General features: G+C 49.3%; 1 protein-coding gene and 21 non-coding genes across 22 annotated transcripts in view; 7 read left to right on the plus strand and 15 right to left on the minus strand.

Annotated features, from left to right (window-relative positions):
• LOC126130822 (mucin-19-like) overlaps window positions 1–18,880 on the minus strand; it is a 162,498-nt gene that overhangs the window by 68,962 nt on the left and 74,656 nt on the right. Inside the window, exons 30-36 of the mRNA XM_049915167.1 lie at window positions 16,908–17,015; window positions 14,212–14,331; window positions 11,529–11,648; window positions 8,858–8,965; window positions 6,160–6,279; window positions 3,486–3,593; window positions 801–908 (exon numbers count right to left, since the gene is read on the minus strand). Coding sequence (XP_049771124.1) covers window positions 801–908; window positions 3,486–3,593; window positions 6,160–6,279; window positions 8,858–8,965; window positions 11,529–11,648; window positions 14,212–14,331; window positions 16,908–17,015 — 792 coding nt within the window. The remainder of the gene's footprint in view (window positions 1–800; window positions 909–3,485; window positions 3,594–6,159; window positions 6,280–8,857; window positions 8,966–11,528; window positions 11,649–14,211; window positions 14,332–16,907; window positions 17,016–18,880) is intronic.
• On the minus strand, window positions 1,280–1,351 carry Trnap-cgg (transfer RNA proline (anticodon CGG)). The gene has a single exon. It is a non-coding gene; the product is annotated as a tRNA-Pro (tRNA).
• Window positions 1,587–1,659, plus strand: Trnav-uac (transfer RNA valine (anticodon UAC)). Its single transcript has one exon. It is a non-coding gene; the product is annotated as a tRNA-Val (tRNA).
• Window positions 2,264–2,335, minus strand: Trnap-ugg (transfer RNA proline (anticodon UGG)). The gene has a single exon. It is a non-coding gene; the product is annotated as a tRNA-Pro (tRNA).
• On the minus strand, window positions 3,965–4,036 carry Trnap-cgg (transfer RNA proline (anticodon CGG)). The gene has a single exon. It is a non-coding gene; the product is annotated as a tRNA-Pro (tRNA).
• Window positions 4,272–4,344, plus strand: Trnav-uac (transfer RNA valine (anticodon UAC)). The gene has a single exon. It is a non-coding gene; the product is annotated as a tRNA-Val (tRNA).
• On the minus strand, window positions 4,949–5,020 carry Trnap-ugg (transfer RNA proline (anticodon UGG)). The gene has a single exon. It is a non-coding gene; the product is annotated as a tRNA-Pro (tRNA).
• Trnap-cgg (transfer RNA proline (anticodon CGG)) lies at window positions 6,651–6,722 on the minus strand. Its single transcript has one exon. It is a non-coding gene; the product is annotated as a tRNA-Pro (tRNA).
• Trnav-uac (transfer RNA valine (anticodon UAC)) lies at window positions 6,958–7,030 on the plus strand. Its single transcript has one exon. It is a non-coding gene; the product is annotated as a tRNA-Val (tRNA).
• On the minus strand, window positions 7,635–7,706 carry Trnap-ugg (transfer RNA proline (anticodon UGG)). The gene has a single exon. It is a non-coding gene; the product is annotated as a tRNA-Pro (tRNA).
• Window positions 9,337–9,408, minus strand: Trnat-cgu (transfer RNA threonine (anticodon CGU)). The gene has a single exon. It is a non-coding gene; the product is annotated as a tRNA-Thr (tRNA).
• Window positions 9,644–9,716, plus strand: Trnav-uac (transfer RNA valine (anticodon UAC)). The gene has a single exon. It is a non-coding gene; the product is annotated as a tRNA-Val (tRNA).
• Trnap-ugg (transfer RNA proline (anticodon UGG)) lies at window positions 10,321–10,392 on the minus strand. Its single transcript has one exon. It is a non-coding gene; the product is annotated as a tRNA-Pro (tRNA).
• On the minus strand, window positions 12,020–12,091 carry Trnap-cgg (transfer RNA proline (anticodon CGG)). The gene has a single exon. It is a non-coding gene; the product is annotated as a tRNA-Pro (tRNA).
• Window positions 12,327–12,399, plus strand: Trnav-uac (transfer RNA valine (anticodon UAC)). The gene has a single exon. It is a non-coding gene; the product is annotated as a tRNA-Val (tRNA).
• Window positions 13,004–13,075, minus strand: Trnap-ugg (transfer RNA proline (anticodon UGG)). Its single transcript has one exon. It is a non-coding gene; the product is annotated as a tRNA-Pro (tRNA).
• Trnap-cgg (transfer RNA proline (anticodon CGG)) lies at window positions 14,703–14,774 on the minus strand. Its single transcript has one exon. It is a non-coding gene; the product is annotated as a tRNA-Pro (tRNA).
• Trnav-uac (transfer RNA valine (anticodon UAC)) lies at window positions 15,010–15,082 on the plus strand. The gene has a single exon. It is a non-coding gene; the product is annotated as a tRNA-Val (tRNA).
• Trnap-ugg (transfer RNA proline (anticodon UGG)) lies at window positions 15,687–15,758 on the minus strand. The gene has a single exon. It is a non-coding gene; the product is annotated as a tRNA-Pro (tRNA).
• On the minus strand, window positions 17,387–17,458 carry Trnap-cgg (transfer RNA proline (anticodon CGG)). The gene has a single exon. It is a non-coding gene; the product is annotated as a tRNA-Pro (tRNA).
• On the plus strand, window positions 17,694–17,766 carry Trnav-uac (transfer RNA valine (anticodon UAC)). The gene has a single exon. It is a non-coding gene; the product is annotated as a tRNA-Val (tRNA).
• Window positions 18,371–18,442, minus strand: Trnap-ugg (transfer RNA proline (anticodon UGG)). Its single transcript has one exon. It is a non-coding gene; the product is annotated as a tRNA-Pro (tRNA).

Consider the following 18,880-nt stretch of genomic DNA (forward strand, 5'->3'; position numbering starts at 1 on the left):
TTCTATGCAGTAACGATTATCTAGGAAGCGTAAATTGCATGTGCTGCTCCACCACACAACTTCTTTTGATACTGTTTTACTTATTCTAAATTTTCATTGCCTGATCGTCCCTAGAATACTGTGTGGTATCAACTGGTTTCCAACAGCGATAGTAGTAAGTAAATCGACTACAAAGTCTTTCAAAGTAGGTCAGACACCAAAAAAAAAAAAAAAAAAAAAAAAAAACGGAGCTGCGCGTAGCTCATGTCATTCTGCTTTCAAAGGTGAATCAGCGGCTGGGAGTAGTGGCGTACTCCTGTAATCCAAGCTACTGGGAGGCTGTTGTGTGGGAGAGATCTGGAAACAACTACAGATTCGGCCGTTCCATGAGCTCAGGAATGGCCGCGATGCCTTCATCGAGCTCTGCAGATCGACATATGACAGCGTGGAAATTTCGCCGAGCGGTGGCTAAGGGTTTAGAGAAGCCAAACGCACTAAACACAAGAAAGTCGGGAAACCGAAGCTCATAACGAAAAGATTGCGGAATGCAGTGCGGAAGCAAAACTTCGAGAAGACCAACTCTGAAGCCATCGGCGCGCTAGGAATTATTCCTCGCAAGAAGCGATCATGTAGGAAGAGCGAGCCGAGGGTGTCGCTCGACCACACAATAAATTTTTGCTTAATCCAAATTTGCAATACCGGTTCGACACTAGAATACTGCGATAGTAATAAGCACGTCGACTGCAGTGTCATTTAGGGTAGTGAGTCAGACATGGGGAGGATATAAGGCGGGTGGAATATGCAACGACAGGGGGCATTGCAGGGCGGGCGCCGACTTCTTGCGCTGCGGCGCGCCGGTGCCGGCGGCGGCCTGGCTGGGCTGCTGGTGCCTCCATGTAGAGCTGCCGCCGAGCCCAGGCACCGTGCCGCTAACGAAGCGATTGCCTTTGGTGACATCTTTTGCAATAACGACTGCGCGAATCGACGGTATCTCGTAAGGAAAGAAAGAGCAGCAGCTGCCGCCGAGCCCAGGCGCCGTGCCTAACACGCAGAAGGTCCCCGGTTCGATTGCGGGCGGAAACCCGTTTTCGTCGCACTCAGCAAGACACTTGCTACGATCTCTGCAGTGACCACTTAAATCAACTTCAAACGTTCCACCAGCAGGGTGCACATGGCTCAAATGAAACATGAAACTGTTTCAGAACTGGTTGTCGGATTTTAGCGCTGACTTGGAGGCCTGGAAATGCGCGAAACAGCCGCCGCCATGCGATTTGTTACCACACCGTTGTACAAAACGCAAGGGCTCGTCCGGGATTTGAACCCGGGACCTCCTGCACCCGAAGCAGGAATCATACCCCTAGACCAACGAGCCTGTCCGTTCCGAAAACGCACTGCATGTGAATGACGCCACCTTTGATGGTCTCACCCTGTAGGGCTGCAGCTCACCCAGCGTTCTCCCTGTCTGTCGCGGTTGGATTGTTTTCATCGACGTCTTTTACTATAGGAACTTCACGAATCGGAGGGAGCTCGTAGCCGATGCCCTTGCTAACACAGAAGAAAAACTGTTGCTATTACGAGTCTCCGGGTGGTACACGAAAAGAACCGTCGTTTCCGTGGTGTAGCGGTTATCACGTCTGCTTTACACGCAGAAGGTCCCCGGTTCGATCCCGGGCGGGAACACAACAATTTTAATCTATATTTCGGATTTCATTTCCGAGATGACCTCACGTCCGCGTATGCAGAGACAAGCAATGTCGTATGCTAGACGGATAGGGCGTCATTTTACTGTCAAATACTGTTGCTCTCTTATTGCACCGGTATTTGGTAACTGGGAACGCCCCTAGCTCCATTATGGCTGGCAAAATTTATAATCCGGTTCTTCAGGGCTACTTCAAGTGCGCTTGCTACTGGCTTTCCTGAGCTCACCCTACTCGCCTTGTCACAGCTCTGTCAAAGTGTGATGCTAACTAATAATGAGAAACTCTTGGCCACTCTCAATCTTACATGCCACCACCCCTTTGTTGTTGCCGTCGTTAGTAAGATGAGGGTAGACTGTCGCACAATTAAGCTTAATCTCCACTCACGGTGCACATATTCCGCAAAGACAACCTTGTTTTCCGTTGCATGCAAAATTACCGTCTGCGTTTCTACCGAATTCCACCTACGTACTTTACTGGTGCCGCATTCTTGTTATATCCACGTGCTATAACAGGCGTCTACTCTTCATTGAGGAGCTGCAACCGGGGCTGAGTTCCACCTACTCTTCAGCACGGTCAAAATGGCAGGGCTCGTTCGGGATTTGAACCCGGGACCTCCTGCACCCAAAGCAGGAATCATACCCCTAGACCAACGAGCCACCTGCCTGGAGCAGTCAAGTTAATCCCAGGTAGTGGACCTCACAGGGAACACAAACTTTTACGTGAATTCGCAAGATAAACGCTTTCTGCAGGCAGCACTCACCACTGATGAGAAGAATATTAAAGGCAACGAATAAAAAGCGAAATAACTTCATCGAACACTGCTTATGAACAGCCGGCAGTGCCTCAGTTTCGGTATGTGGTTTCTCAGGGTTAAGAGAAGGCGAATGCACTAAACAAAAGAACATCGGGAAACCAAGCACCAACTCATAACGAAAAGATTGCACAATATACTGCAAGTAAAATTTACAGAAGACGGATACTGAAGACGCCGCACACAAAAGAATTATTCTATGCAGTAACGATTATCTAGGAAGCGTAAATTGCATGTGCTGCTCCACCACACAACTTCTTTTGATACTGTTTTACTTATTCTAAATTTTCATTGCCTGATCGTCCCTAGAATACTGTGTGGTATCAACTGGTTTCCAACAGCGATAGTAGTAAGTAAATCGACTACAAAGTCTTTCAAAGTAGGTCAGACACCAAAAAAAAAAAAAAAAAAAAAAAAAAACGGAGCTGCGCGTAGCTCATGTCATTCTGCTTTCAAAGGTGAATCAGCGGCTGGGAGTAGTGGCGTACTCCTGTAATCCAAGCTACTGGGAGGCTGTTGTGTGGGAGAGATCTGGAAACAACTACAGATTCGGCCGTTCCATGAGCTCAGGAATGGCCGCGATGCCTTCATCGAGCTCTGCAGATCGACATATGACAGCGTGGAAATTTCGGCGAGCGGTGGCTAAGGGTTTAGAGAAGCCAAACGCACTAAACACAAGAAAGTCGGGAAACCGAAGCTCATAACGAAAAGATTGCGGAATGCAGTGCGGAAGCAAAACTTCGAGAAGACCAACTCTGAAGCCATCGGCGCGCTAGGAATTATTCCTCGCAAGAAGCGATCATGTAGGAAGAGCGAGCCGAGGGTGTCGCTCGACCACACAATAAATTTTTGCTTAATCCAAATTTGCAATACCGGTTCGACACTAGAATACTGCGATAGTAATAAGCACGTCGACTGCAGTGTCATTTAGGGTAGTGAGTCAGACATGGGGAGGATATAAGGCGGGTGGAATATGCAACGACAGGGGGCATTGCAGGGCGGGCGCCGACTTCTTGCGCTGCGGCGCGCCGGTGCCGGCGGCGGCCTGGCTGGGCTGCTGGTGCCTCCATGTAGAGCTGCCGCCGAGCCCAGGCACCGTGCCGCTAACGAAGCGATTGCCTTTGGTGACATCTTTTGCAATAACGACTGCGCGAATCGACGGTATCTCGTAAGGAAAGAAAGAGCAGCAGCTGCCGCCGAGCCCAGGCGCCGTGCCTAACACGCAGAAGGTCCCCGGTTCGATTGCGGGCGGAAACCCGTTTTCGTCGCACTCAGCAAGACACTTGCTACGATCTCTGCAGTGACCACTTAAATCAACTTCAAACGTTCCACCAGCAGGGTGCACATGGCTCAAATGAAACATGAAACTGTTTCAGAACTGGTTGTCGGATTTTAGCGCTGACTTGGAGGCCTGGAAATGCGCGAAACAGCCGCCGCCATGCGATTTGTTACCACACCGTTGTACAAAACGCAAGGGCTCGTCCGGGATTTGAACCCGGGACCTCCTGCACCCGAAGCAGGAATCATACCCCTAGACCAACGAGCCTGTCCGTTCCGAAAACGCACTGCATGTGAATGACGCCACCTTTGATGGTCTCACCCTGTAGGGCTGCAGCTCACCCAGCGTTCTCCCTGTCTGTCGCGGTTGGATTGTTTTCATCGACGTCTTTTACTATAGGAACTTCACGAATCGGAGGGAGCTCGTAGCCGATGCCCTTGCTAACACAGAAGAAAAACTGTTGCTATTACGAGTCTCCGGGTGGTACACGAAAAGAACCGTCGTTTCCGTGGTGTAGCGGTTATCACGTCTGCTTTACACGCAGAAGGTCCCCGGTTCGATCCCGGGCGGGAACACAACAATTTTAATCTATATTTCGGATTTCATTTCCGAGATGACCTCACGTCCGCGTATGCAGAGACAAGCAATGTCGTATGCTAGACGGATAGGGCGTCATTTTACTGTCAAATACTGTTGCTCTCTTATTGCACCGGTATTTGGTAACTGGGAACGCCCCTAGCTCCATTATGGCTGGCAAAATTTATAATCCGGTTCTTCAGGGCTACTTCAAGTGCGCTTGCTACTGGCTTTCCTGAGCTCACCCTACTCGCCTTGTCACAGCTCTGTCAAAGTGTGATGCTAACTAATAATGAGAAACTCTTGGCCACTCTCAATCTTACATGCCACCACCCCTTTGTTGTTGCCGTCGTTAGTAAGATGAGGGTAGACTGTCGCACAATTAAGCTTAATCTCCACTCACGGTGCACATATTCCGCAAAGACAACCTTGTTTTCCGTTGCATGCAAAATTACCGTCTGCGTTTCTACCGAATTCCACCTACGTACTTTACTGGTGCCGCATTCTTGTTATATCCACGTGCTATAACAGGCGTCTACTCTTCATTGAGGAGCTGCAACCGGGGCTGAGTTCCACCTACTCTTCAGCACGGTCAAAATGGCAGGGCTCGTTCGGGATTTGAACCCGGGACCTCCTGCACCCAAAGCAGGAATCATACCCCTAGACCAACGAGCCACCTGCCTGGAGCAGTCAAGTTAATCCCAGGTAGTGGACCTCACAGGGAACACAAACTTTTACGTGAATTCGCAAGATAAACGCTTTCTGCAGGCAGCACTCACCACTGATGAGAAGAATATTAAAGGCAACGAATAAAAAGCGAAATAACTTCATCGAACACTGCTTATGAACAGCCGGCAGTGCCTCAGTTTCGGTATGTGGTTTCTCAGGGTTAAGAGAAGGCGAATGCACTAAACAAAAGAACATCGGGAAACCAAGCACCAACTCATAACGAAAAGATTGCACAATATACTGCAAGTAAAATTTACAGAAGACGGATACTGAAGACGCCGCACACAAAAGAATTATTCTATGCAGTAACGATTATCTAGGAAGCGTAAATTGCATGTGCTGCTCCACCACACAACTTCTTTTGATACTGTTTTACTTATTCTAAATTTTCATTGCCTGATCGTCCCTAGAATACTGTGTGGTATCAACTGGTTTCCAACAGCGATAGTAGTAAGTAAATCGACTACAAAGTCTTTCAAAGTAGGTCAGACACCAAAAAAAAAAAAAAAAAAAAAAAAAAAACGGAGCTGCGCGTAGCTCATGTCATTCTGCTTTCAAAGGTGAATCAGCGGCTGGGAGTAGTGGCGTACTCCTGTAATCCAAGCTACTGGGAGGCTGTTGTGTGGGAGAGATCTGGAAACAACTACAGATTCGGCCGTTCCATGAGCTCAGGAATGGCCGCGATGCCTTCATCGAGCTCTGCAGATCGACATATGACAGCGTGGAAATTTCGCCGAGCGGTGGCTAAGGGTTTAGAGAAGCCAAACGCACTAAACACAAGAAAGTCGGGAAACCGAAGCTCATAACGAAAAGATTGCGGAATGCAGTGCGGAAGCAAAACTTCGAGAAGACCAACTCTGAAGCCATCGGCGCGCTAGGAATTATTCCTCGCAAGAAGCGATCATGTAGGAAGAGCGAGCCGAGGGTGTCGCTCGACCACACAATAAATTTTTGCTTAATCCAAATTTGCAATACCGGTTCGACACTAGAATACTGCGATAGTAATAAGCACGTCGACTGCAGTGTCATTTAGGGTAGTGAGTCAGACATGGGGAGGATATAAGGCGGGTGGAATATGCAGCGACAGGGGGCATTGCAGGGCGGGCGCCGACTTCTTGCGCTGCGGCGCGCCGGTGCCGGCGGCGGCCTGGCTGGGCTGCTGGTGCCTCCATGTAGAGCTGCCGCCGAGCCCAGGCACCGTGCCGCTAACGAAGCGATTGCCTTTGGTGACATCTTTTGCAATAACGACTGCGCGAATCGACGGTATCTCGTAAGGAAAGAAAGAGCAGCAGCTGCCGCCGAGCCCAGGCGCCGTGCCTAACACGCAGAAGGTCCCCGGTTCGATTGCGGGCGGAAACCCGTTTTCGTCGCACTCAGCAAGACACTTGCTACGATCTCTGCAGTGACCACTTAAATCAACTTCAAACGTTCCACCAGCAGGGTGCACATGGCTCAAATGAAACATGAAACTGTTTCAGAACTGGTTGTCGGATTTTAGCGCTGACTTGGAGGCCTGGAAATGCGCGAAACAGCCGCCGCCATGCGATTTGTTACCACACCGTTGTACAAAACGCAAGGGCTCGTCCGGGATTTGAACCCGGGACCTCCTGCACCCGAAGCAGGAATCATACCCCTAGACCAACGAGCCTGTCCGTTCCGAAAACGCACTGCATGTGAATGACGCCACCTTTGATGGTCTCACCCTGTAGGGCTGCAGCTCACCCAGCGTTCTCCCTGTCTGTCGCGGTTGGATTGTTTTCATCGACGTCTTTTACTATAGGAACTTCACGAATCGGAGGGAGCTCGTAGCCGATGCCCTTGCTAACACAGAAGAAAAACTGTTGCTATTACGAGTCTCCGGGTGGTACACGAAAAGAACCGTCGTTTCCGTGGTGTAGCGGTTATCACGTCTGCTTTACACGCAGAAGGTCCCCGGTTCGATACCGGGCGGGAACACAACAATTTTAATCTATATTTCGGATTTCATTTCCGAGATGACCTCACGTCCGCGTATGCAGAGACAAGCAATGTCGTATGCTAGACGGATAGGGCGTCATTTTACTGTCAAATACTGTTGCTCTCTTATTGCACCGGTATTTGGTAACTGGGAACGCCCCTAGCTCCATTATGGCTGGCAAAATTTATAATCCGGTTCTTCAGGGCTACTTCAAGTGCGCTTGCTACTGGCTTTCCTGAGCTCACCCTACTCGCCTTGTCACAGCTCTGTCAAAGTGTGATGCTAACTAATAATGAGAAACTCTTGGCCACTCTCAATCTTACATGCCACCACCCCTTTGTTGTTGCCGTCGTTAGTAAGATGAGGGTAGACTGTCGCACAATTAAGCTTAATCTCCACTCACGGTGCACATATTCCGCAAAGACAACCTTGTTTTCCGTTGCATGCAAAATTACCGTCTGCGTTTCTACCGAATTCCACCTACGTACTTTACTGGTGCCGCATTCTTGTTATATCCACGTGCTATAACAGGCGTCTACTCTTCATTGAGGAGCTGCAACCGGGGCTGAGTTCCACCTACTCTTCAGCACGGTCAAAATGGCAGGGCTCGTCCGGGATTTGAACCCGGGACCTCCTGCACCCAAAGCAGGAATCATACCCCTAGACCAACGAGCCACCTGCCTGGAGCAGTCAAGTTAATCCCAGGTAGTGGACCTCACAGGGAACACAAACTTTTACGTGAATTCGCAAGATAAACGCTTTCTGCAGGCAGCACTCACCACTGATGAGAAGAATATTAAAGGCAACGAATAAAAAGCGAAATAACTTCATCGAACACTGCTTATGAACAGCCGGCAGTGCCTCAGTTTCGGTATGTGGTTTCTCAGGGTTAAGAGAAGGCGAATGCACTAAACAAAAGAACATCGGGAAACCAAGCACCAACTCATAACGAAAAGATTGCACAATATACTGCAAGTAAAATTTACAGAAGACGGATACTGAAGACGCCGCACACAAAAGAATTATTCTATGCAGTAACGATTATCTAGGAAGCGTAAATTGCATGTGCTGCTCCACCACACAACTTCTTTTGATACTGTTTTACTTATTCTAAATTTTCATTGCCTGATCGTCCCTAGAATACTGTGTGGTATCAACTGGTTTCCAACAGCGATAGTAGTAAGTAAATCGACTACAAAGTCTTTCAAAGTAGGTCAGACACCAAAAAAAAAAAAAAAAAAAAAAAAAAAACGGAGCTGCGCGTAGCTCATGTCATTCTGCTTTCAAAGGTGAATCAGCGGCTGGGAGTAGTGGCGTACTCCTGTAATCCAAGCTACTGGGAGGCTGTTGTGTGGGAGAGATCTGGAAACAACTACAGATTCGGCCGTTCCATGAGCTCAGGAATGGCCGCGATGCCTTCATCGAGCTCTGCAGATCGACATATGACAGCGTGGAAATTTCGCCGAGCGGTGGCTAAGGGTTTAGAGAAACCAAACGCACTAAACACAAGAAAGTCGGGAAACCGAAGCTCATAACGAAAAGATTGCGGAATGCAGTGCGGAAGCAAAACTTCGAGAAGACCAACTCTGAAGCCATCGGCGCGCTAGGAATTATTCCTCGCAAGAAGCGATCATGTAGGAAGAGCGAGCCGAGGGTGTCGCTCGACCACACAATAAATTTTTGCTTAATCCAAATTTGCAATACCGGTTCGACACTAGAATACTGCGATAGTAATAAGCACGTCGACTGCAGTGTCATTTAGGGTAGTGAGTCAGACATGGGGAGGATATAAGGCGGGTGGAATATGCAACGACAGGGGGCATTGCAGGGCGGGCGCCGACTTCTTGCGCTGCGGCGCGCCGGTGCCGGCGGCGGCCTGGCTGGGCTGCTGGTGCCTCCATGTAGAGCTGCCGCCGAGCCCAGGCACCGTGCCGCTAACGAAGCGATTGCCTTTGGTGACATCTTTTGCAATAACGACTGCGCGAATCGACGGTATCTCGTAAGGAAAGAAAGAGCAGCAGCTGCCGCCGAGCCCAGGCGCCGTGCCTAACACGCAGAAGGTCCCCGGTTCGATTGCGGGCGGAAACCCGTTTTCGTCGCACTCAGCAAGACACTTGCTACGATCTCTGCAGTGACCACTTAAATCAACTTCAAACGTTCCACCAGCAGGGTGCACATGGCTCAAATGAAACATGAAACTGTTTCAGAACTGGTTGTCGGATTTTAGCGCTGACTTGGAGGCCTGGAAATGCGCGAAACAGCCGCCGCCATGCGATTTGTTACCACACCGTTGTACAAAACGCAAGGGCTCGTCCGGGATTTGAACCCGGGACCTCCTGCACACGAAGCAGGAATCATACCCCTAGACCAACGAGCCTGTCCGTTCCGAAAACGCACTGCATGTGAATGACGCCACCTTTGATGGTCTCACCCTGTAGGGCTGCAGCTCACCCAGCGTTCTCCCTGTCTGTCGCGGTTGGATTGTTTTCATCGACGTCTTTTACTATAGGAACTTCACGAATCGGAGGGAGCTCGTAGCCGATGCCCTTGCTAACACAGAAGAAAAACTGTTGCTATTACGAGTCTCCGGGTGGTACACGAAAAGAACCGTCGTTTCCGTGGTGTAGCGGTTATCACGTCTGCTTTACACGCAGAAGGTCCCCGGTTCGATCCCGGGCGGGAACACAACAATTTTAATCTATATTTCGGATTTCATTTCCGAGATGACCTCACGTCCGCGTATGCAGAGACAAGCAATGTCGTATGCTAGACGGATAGGGCGTCATTTTACTGTCAAATACTGTTGCTCTCTTATTGCACCGGTATTTGGTAACTGGGAACGCCCCTAGCTCCATTATGGCTGGCAAAATTTATAATCCGGTTCTTCAGGGCTACTTCAAGTGCGCTTGCTACTGGCTTTCCTGAGCTCACCCTACTCGCCTTGTCACAGCTCTGTCAAAGTGTGATGCTAACTAATAATGAGAAACTCTTGGCCACTCTCAATCTTACATGCCACCACCCCTTTGTTGTTGCCGTCGTTAGTAAGATGAGGGTAGACTGTCGCACAATTAAGCTTAATCTCCACTCACGGTGCACATATTCCGCAAAGACAACCTTGTTTTCCGTTGCATGCAAAATTACCGTCTGCGTTTCTACCGAATTCCACCTACGTACTTTACTGGTGCCGCATTCTTGTTATATCCACGTGCTATAACAGGCGTCTACTCTTCATTGAGGAGCTGCAACCGGGGCTGAGTTCCACCTACTCTTCAGCACGGTCAAAATGGCAGGACTCGTCCGGGATTTGAACCCGGGACCTCCTGCACCCAAAGCAGGAATCATACCCCTAGACCAACGAGCCACCTGCCTGGAGCAGTCAAGTTAATCCCAGGTAGTGGACCTCACAGGGAACACAAACTTTTACGTGAATTCGCAAGATAAACGCTTTCTGCAGGCAGCACTCACCACTGATGAGAAGAATATTAAAGGCAACGAATAAAAAGCGAAATAACTTCATCGAACACTGCTTATGAACAGCCGGCAGTGCCTCAGTTTCGGTATGTGGTTTCTCAGGGTTAAGAGAAGGCGAATGCACTAAACAAAAGAACATCGGGAAACCAAGCACCAACTCATAACGAAAAGATTGCACAATATACTGCAAGTAAAATTTACAGAAGACGGATACTGAAGACGCCGCACACAAAAGAATTATTCTATGCAGTAACGATTATCTAGGAAGCGTAAATTGCATGTGCTGCTCCACCACACAACTTCTTTTGATACTGTTTTACTTATTCTAAATTTTCATTGCCTGATCGTCCCTAGAATACTGTGTGGTATCAACTGGTTTCCAACAGCGATAGTAGTAAGTAAATCGACTACAAAGTCTTTCAAAGTAGGTCAGACACCAAAAAAAAAAAAAAAAAAAAAAAAACGGAGCTGCGCGTAGCTCATGTCATTCTGCTTTCAAAGGTGAATCAGCGGCTGGGAGTAGTGGCGTACTCCTGTAATCCAAGCTACTGGGAGGCTGTTGTGTGGGAGAGATCTGGAAACAACTACAGATTCGGCCGTTCCATGAGCTCAGGAATGGCCGCGATGCCTTCATCGAGCTCTGCAGATCGACATATGACAGCGTGGAAATTTCGCCGAGCGGTGGCTAAGGGTTTAGAGAAGCCAAACGCACTAAACACAAGAAAGTCGGGAAACCGAAGCTCATAACGAAAAGATTGCGGAATGCAGTGCGGAAGCAAAACTTCGAGAAGACCAACTCTGAAGCCATCGGCGCGCTAGGAATTATTCCTCGCAAGAAGCGATCATGTAGGAAGAGCGAGCCGAGGGTGTCGCTCGACCACACAATAAATTTTTGCTTAATCCAAATTTGCAATACCGGTTCGACACTAGAATACTGCGATAGTAATAAGCACGTCGACTGCAGTGTCATTTAGGGTAGTGAGTCAGACATGGGGAGGATATAAGGCGGGTGGAATATGCAGCGACAGGGGGCATTGCAGGGCGGGCGCCGACTTCTTGCGCTGCGGCGCGCCGGTGCCGGCGGCGGCCTGGCTGGGCTGCTGGTGCCTCCATGTAGAGCTGCCGCCGAGCCCAGGCACCGTGCCGCTAACGAAGCGATTGCCTTTGGTGACATCTTTTGCAATAACGACTGCGCGAATCGACGGTATCTCGTAAGGAAAGAAAGAGCAGCAGCTGCCGCCGAGCCCAGGCGCCGTGCCTAACACGCAGAAGGTCCCCGGTTCGATTGCGGGCGGAAACCCGTTTTCGTCGCACTCAGCAAGACACTTGCTACGATCTCTGCAGTGACCACTTAAATCAACTTCAAACGTTCCACCAGCAGGGTGCACATGGCTCAAATGAAACATGAAACTGTTTCAGAACTGGTTGTCGGATTTTAGCGCTGACTTGGAGGCCTGGAAATGCGCGAAACAGCCGCCGCCATGCGATTTGTTACCACACCGTTGTACAAAACGCAAGGGCTCGTCCGGGATTTGAACCCGGGACCTCCTGCACCCGAAGCAGGAATCATACCCCTAGACCAACGAGCCTGTCCGTTCCGAAAACGCACTGCATGTGAATGACGCCACCTTTGATGGTCTCACCCTGTAGGGCTGCAGCTCACCCAGCGTTCTCCCTGTCTGTCGCGGTTGGATTGTTTTCATCGACGTCTTTTACTATAGGAACTTCACGAATCGGAGGGAGCTCGTAGCCGATGCCCTTGCTAACACAGAAGAAAAACTGTTGCTATTACGAGTCTCCGGGTGGTACACGAAAAGAACCGTCGTTTCCGTGGTGTAGCGGTTATCACGTCTGCTTTACACGCAGAAGGTCCCCGGTTCGATCCCGGGCGGGAACACAACAATTTTAATCTATATTTCGGATTTCATTTCCGAGATGACCTCACGTCCGCGTATGCAGAGACAAGCAATGTCGTATGCTAGACGGATAGGGCGTCATTTTACTGTCAAATACTGTTGCTCTCTTATTGCACCGGTATTTGGTAACTGGGAACGCCCCTAGCTCCATTATGGCTGGCAAAATTTATAATCCGGTTCTTCAGGGCTACTTCAAGTGCGCTTGCTACTGGCTTTCCTGAGCTCACCCTACTCGCCTTGTCACAGCTCTGTCAAAGTGTGATGCTAACTAATAATGAGAAACTCTTGGCCACTCTCAATCTTACATGCCACCACCCCTTTGTTGTTGCCGTCGTTAGTAAGATGAGGGTAGACTGTCGCACAATTAAGCTTAATCTCCACTCACGGTGCACATATTCCGCAAAGACAACCTTGTTTTCCGTTGCATGCAAAATTACCGTCTGCGTTTCTACCGAATTCCACCTACGTACTTTACTGGTGCCGCATTCTTGTTATATCCACGTGCTATAACAGGCGTCTACTCTTCATTGAGGAGCTGCAACCGGGGCTGAGTTCCACCTACTCTTCAGCACGGTCAAAATGGCAGGGCTCGTCCGGGATTTGAACCCGGGACCTCCTGCACCCAAAGCAGGAATCATACCCCTAGACCAACGAGCCACCTGCCTGGAGCAGTCAAGTTAATCCCAGGTAGTGGACCTCACAGGGAACACAAACTTTTACGTGAATTCGCAAGATAAACGCTTTCTGCAGGCAGCACTCACCACTGATGAGAAGAATATTAAAGGCAACGAATAAAAAGCGAAATAACTTCATCGAACACTGCTTATGAACAGCCGGCAGTGCCTCAGTTTCGGTATGTGGTTTCTCAGGGTTAAGAGAAGGCGAATGCACTAAACAAAAGAACATCGGGAAACCAAGCACCAACTCATAACGAAAAGATTGCACAATATACTGCAAGTAAAATTTACAGAAGACGGATACTGAAGACGCCGCACACAAAAGAATTATTCTATGCAGTAACGATTATCTAGGAAGCGTAAATTGCATGTGCTGCTCCACCACACAACTTCTTTTGATACTGTTTTACTTATTCTAAATTTTCATTGCCTGATCGTCCCTAGAATACTGTGTGGTATCAACTGGTTTCCAACAGCGATAGTAGTAAGTAAATCGACTACAAAGTCTTTCAAAGTAGGTCAGACACCAAAAAAAAAAAAAAAAAAAAAAAAACGGAGCTGCGCGTAGCTCATGTCATTCTGCTTTCAAAGGTGAATCAGCGGCTGGGAGTAGTGGCGTACTCCTGTAATCCAAGCTACTGGGAGGCTGTTGTGTGGGAGAGATCTGGAAACAACTACAGATTCGGCCGTTCCATGAGCTCAGGAATGGCCGCGATGCCTTCATCGAGCTCTGCAGATCGACATATGACAGCGTGGAAATTTCGGCGAGCGGTGGCTAAGGGTTTAGAGAAGCCAAACGCACTAAACACAAGAAAGTCGGGAAACCGAAGCTCATAACGAAAAGATTGCGGAATGCAGTGCGGAAGCAAAACTTCGAGAAGACCAACTCTGAAGCCATCGGCGCGCTAGGAATTATTCCTCGCAAGAAGCGATCATGTAGGAAGAGCGAGCCGAGGGTGTCGCTCGACCACACAATAAATTTTTGCTTAATCCAAATTTGCAATACCGGTTCGACACTAGAATACTGCGATAGTAATAAGCACGTCGACTGCAGTGTCATTTAGGGTAGTGAGTCAGACATGGGGAGGATATAAGGCGGGTGGAATATGCAGCGACAGGGGGCATTGCAGGGCGGGCGCCGACTTCTTGCGCTGCGGCGCGCCGGTGCCGGCGGCGGCCTGGCTGGGCTGCTGGTGCCTCCATGTAGAGCTGCCGCCGAGCCCAGGCACCGTGCCGCTAACGAAGCGATTGCCTTTGGTGACATCTTTTGCAATAACGACTGCGCGAATCGACGGTATCTCGTAAGGAAAGAAAGAGCAGCAGCTGCCGCCGAGCCCAGGCGCCGTGCCTAACACGCAGAAGGTCCCCGGTTCGATTGCGGGCGGAAACCCGTTTTCGTCGCACTCAGCAAGACACTTGCTACGATCTCTGCAGTGACCACTTAAATCAACTTCAAACGTTCCACCAGCAGGGTGCACATGGCTCAAATGAAACATGAAACTGTTTCAGAACTGGTTGTCGGATTTTAGCGCTGACTTGGAGGCCTGGAAATGCGCGAAACAGCCGCCGCCATGCGATTTGTTACCACACCGTTGTACAAAACGCAAGGGCTCGTCCGGGATTTGAACCCGGGACCTCCTGCACCCGAAGCAGGAATCATACCCCTAGACCAACGAGCCTGTCCGTTCCGAAAACGCACTGCATGTGAATGACGCCACCTTTGATGGTCTCACCCTGTAGGGCTGCAGCTCACCCAGCGTTCTCCCTGTCTGTCGCGGTTGGATTGTTTTCATCGACGTCTTTTACTATAGGAACTTCACGAATCGGAGGGAGCTCGTAGCCGATGCCCTTGCTAACACAGAAGAAAAACTGTTGCTATTACGAGTCTCCGGGTGGTACACGAAAAGAACCGTCGTTTCCGTGGTGTAGCGGTTATCACGTCTGCTTTACACGCAGAAGGTCCCCGGTTCGATCCCGGGCGGGAACACAACAATTTTAATCTATATTTCGGATTTCATTTCCGAGATGACCTCACGTCCGCGTATGCAGAGACAAGCAATGTCGTATGCTAGACGGATAGGGCGTCATTTTACTGTCAAATACTGTTGCTCTCTTATTGCACCGGTATTTGGTAACTGGGAACGCCCCTAGCTCCATTATGGCTGGCAAAATTTATAATCCGGTTCTTCAGGGCTACTTCAAGTGCGCTTGCTACTGGCTTTCCTGAGCTCACCCTACTCGCCTTGTCACAGCTCTGTCAAAGTGTGATGCTAACTAATAATGAGAAACTCTTGGCCACTCTCAATCTTACATGCCACCACCCCTTTGTTGTTGCCGTCGTTAGTAAGATGAGGGTAGACTGTCGCACAATTAAGCTTAATCTCCACTCACGGTGCACATATTCCGCAAAGACAACCTTGTTTTCCGTTGCATGCAAAATTACCGTCTGCGTTTCTACCGAATTCCACCTACGTACTTTACTGGTGCCGCATTCTTGTTATATCCACGTGCTATAACAGGCGTCTACTCTTCATTGAGGAGCTGCAACCGGGGCTGAGTTCCACCTACTCTTCAGCACGGTCAAAATGGCAGGGCTCGTCCGGGATTTGAACCCGGGACCTCCTGCACCCAAAGCAGGAATCATACCCCTAGACCAACGAGCCACCTGCCTGGAGCAGTCAAGTTAATCCCAGGTAGTGGACCTCACAGGGAACACAAACTTTTACGTGAATTCGCAAGATAAACGCTTTCTGCAGGCAGCACTCACCACTGATGAGAAGAATATTAAAGGCAACGAATAAAAAGCGAAATAACTTCATCGAACACTGCTTATGAACAGCCGGCAGTGCCTCAGTTTCGGTATGTGGTTTCTCAGGGTTAAGAGAAGGCGAATGCACTAAACAAAAGAACATCGGGAAACCAAGCACCAACTCATAACGAAAAGATTGCACAATATACTGCAAGTAAAATTTACAGAAGACGGATACTGAAGACGCCGCACACAAAAGAATTATTCTATGCAGTAACGATTATCTAGGAAGCGTAAATTGCATGTGCTGCTCCACCACACAACTTCTTTTGATACTGTTTTACTTATTCTAAATTTTCATTGCCTGATCGTCCCTAGAATACTGTGTGGTATCAACTGGTTTCCAACAGCGATAGTAGTAAGTAAATCGACTACAAAGTCTTTCAAAGTAGGTCAGACACCAAAAAAAAAAAAAAAAAAAAAAAAAACGGAGCTGCGCGTAGCTCATGTCATTCTGCTTTCAAAGGTGAATCAGCGGCTGGGAGTAGTGGCGTACTCCTGTAATCCAAGCTACTGGGAGGCTGTTGTGTGGGAGAGATCTGGAAACAACTACAGATTCGGCCGTTCCATGAGCTCAGGAATGGCCGCGATGCCTTCATCGAGCTCTGCAGATCGACATATGACAGCGTGGAAATTTCGCCGAGCGGTGGCTAAGGGTTTAGAGAAGCCAAACGCACTAACCACAAGAAAGTCGGGAAACCGAAGCTCATAACGAAAAGATTGCGGAATGCAGTGCGGAAGCAAAACTTCGAGAAGACCAACTCTGAAGCCATCGGCGCGCTAGGAATTATTCCTCGCAAGAAGCGATCATGTAGGAAGAGCGAGCCGAGGGTGTCGCTCGACCACACAATAAATTTTTGCTTAATCCAAATTTGCAATACCGGTTCGACACTAGAATACTGCGATAGTAATAAGCACGTCGACTGCAGTGTCATTTAGGGTAGTGAGTCAGACATGGGGAGGATATAAGGCGGGTGGAATATGCAGCGGCAGGGGGCATTGCAGGGCGGGCGCCGACTTCTTGCGCTGCGGCGCGCCGGTGCCGGCGGCGGCCTGGCTGGGCTGCTGGTGCCTCCATGTAGAGCTGCCGCCGAGCCCAGGCACCGTGCCGCTAACGAAGCGATTGCCTTTGGTGACATCTTTTGCAATAACGACTGCGCGAATCGACGGTATCTCGTAAGGAAAGAAAGAGCAGCAGCTGCCGCCGAGCCCAGGCGCCGTGCCTAACACGCAGAAGGTCCCCGGTTCGATTGCGGGCGGAAACCCGTTTTCGTCGCACTCAGCAAGACACTTGCTACGATCTCTGCAGTGACCACTTAAATCAACTTCAAACGTTCCACCAGCAGGGTGCACATGGCTCAAATGAAACATGAAACTGTTTCAGAACTGGTTGTCGGATTTTAGCGCTGACTTGGAGGCCTGGAAATGCGCGAAACAGCCGCCGCCATGCGATTTGTTACCACACCGTTGTACAAAACGCAAGGGCTCGTCCGGGATTTGAACCCGGGACCTCCTGCACCCGAAGCAGGAATCATACCCCTAGACCAACGAGCCTGTCCGTTCCGAAAACGCACTGCATGTGAATGACGCCACCTTTGATGGTCTCACCCTGTAGGGCTGCAGCTCACCCAGCGTTCTCCCTGTCTGTCGCGGTTGGATTGTTTTCATCGACGTCTTTTACTATAGGAACTTCACGAATCGGAGGGAGCTCGTAGCCGATGCCCTTGCTAACACAGAAGAAAAACTGTTGCTATTACGAGTCTCCGGGTGGTACACGAAAAGAACCGTCGTTTCCGTGGTGTAGCGGTTATCACGTCTGCTTTACACGCAGAAGGTCCCCGGTTCGATCCCGGGCGGGAACACAACAATTTTAATCTATATTTCGGATTTCATTTCCGAGATGACCTCACGTCCGCGTATGCAGAGACAAGCAATGTCGTATGCTAGACGGATAGGGCGTCATTTTACTGTCAAATACTGTTGCTCTCTTATTGCACCGGTATTTGGTAACTGGGAACGCCCCTAGCTCCATTATGGCTGGCAAAATTTATAATCCGGTTCTTCAGGGCTACTTCAAGTGCGCTTGCTACTGGCTTTCCTGAGCTCACCCTACTCGCCTTGTCACAGCTCTGTCAAAGTGTGATGCTAACTAATAATGAGAAACTCTTGGCCACTCTCAATCTTACATGCCACCACCCCTTTGTTGTTGCCGTCGTTAGTAAGATGAGGGTAGACTGTCGCACAATTAAGCTTAATCTCCACTCACGGTGCACATATTCCGCAAAGACAACCTTGTTTTCCGTTGCATGCAAAATTACCGTCTGCGTTTCTACCGAATTCCACCTACGTACTTTACTGGTGCCGCATTCTTGTTATATCCACGTGCTATAACAGGCGTCTACTCTTCATTGAGGAGCTGCAACCGGGGCTGAGTTCCACCTACTCTTCAGCACGGTCAAAATGGCAGGGCTCGTCCGGGATTTGAACCCGGGACCTCCTGCACCCAAAGCAGGAATCATACCCCTAGACCAACGAGCCACCTGCCTGGAGCAGTCAAGTTAATCCCAGGTAGTGGACCTCACAGGGAACACAAACTTTTACGTGAATTCGCAAGATAAACGCTTTCTGCAGGCAGCACTCACCACTGATGAGAAGAATATTAAAGGCAACGAATAAAAAGCGAAATAACTTCATCGAACACTGCTTATGAACAGCCGGCAGTGCCTCAGTTTCGGTATGTGGTTTCTCAGGGTTAAGAGAAGGCGAATGCACTAAACAAAAGAACATCGGGAAACCAAGCACCAACTCATAACGAAAAGATTGCACAATATACTGCAAGTAAAATTTACAGAAGACGGATACTGAAGACGCCGCACACAAAAGAATTATTCTATGCAGTAACGATTATCTAGGAAGCGTAAATTGCATGTGCTGCTCCACCACACAACTTCTTTTGATACTGTTTTACTTATTCTA

Source organism: Schistocerca cancellata, unplaced genomic scaffold, assembly GCF_023864275.1.
Source record: "Schistocerca cancellata isolate TAMUIC-IGC-003103 unplaced genomic scaffold, iqSchCanc2.1 HiC_scaffold_562, whole genome shotgun sequence".
NCBI classification, from domain to species: Eukaryota; Metazoa; Arthropoda; class Insecta; order Orthoptera; family Acrididae; genus Schistocerca; species Schistocerca cancellata.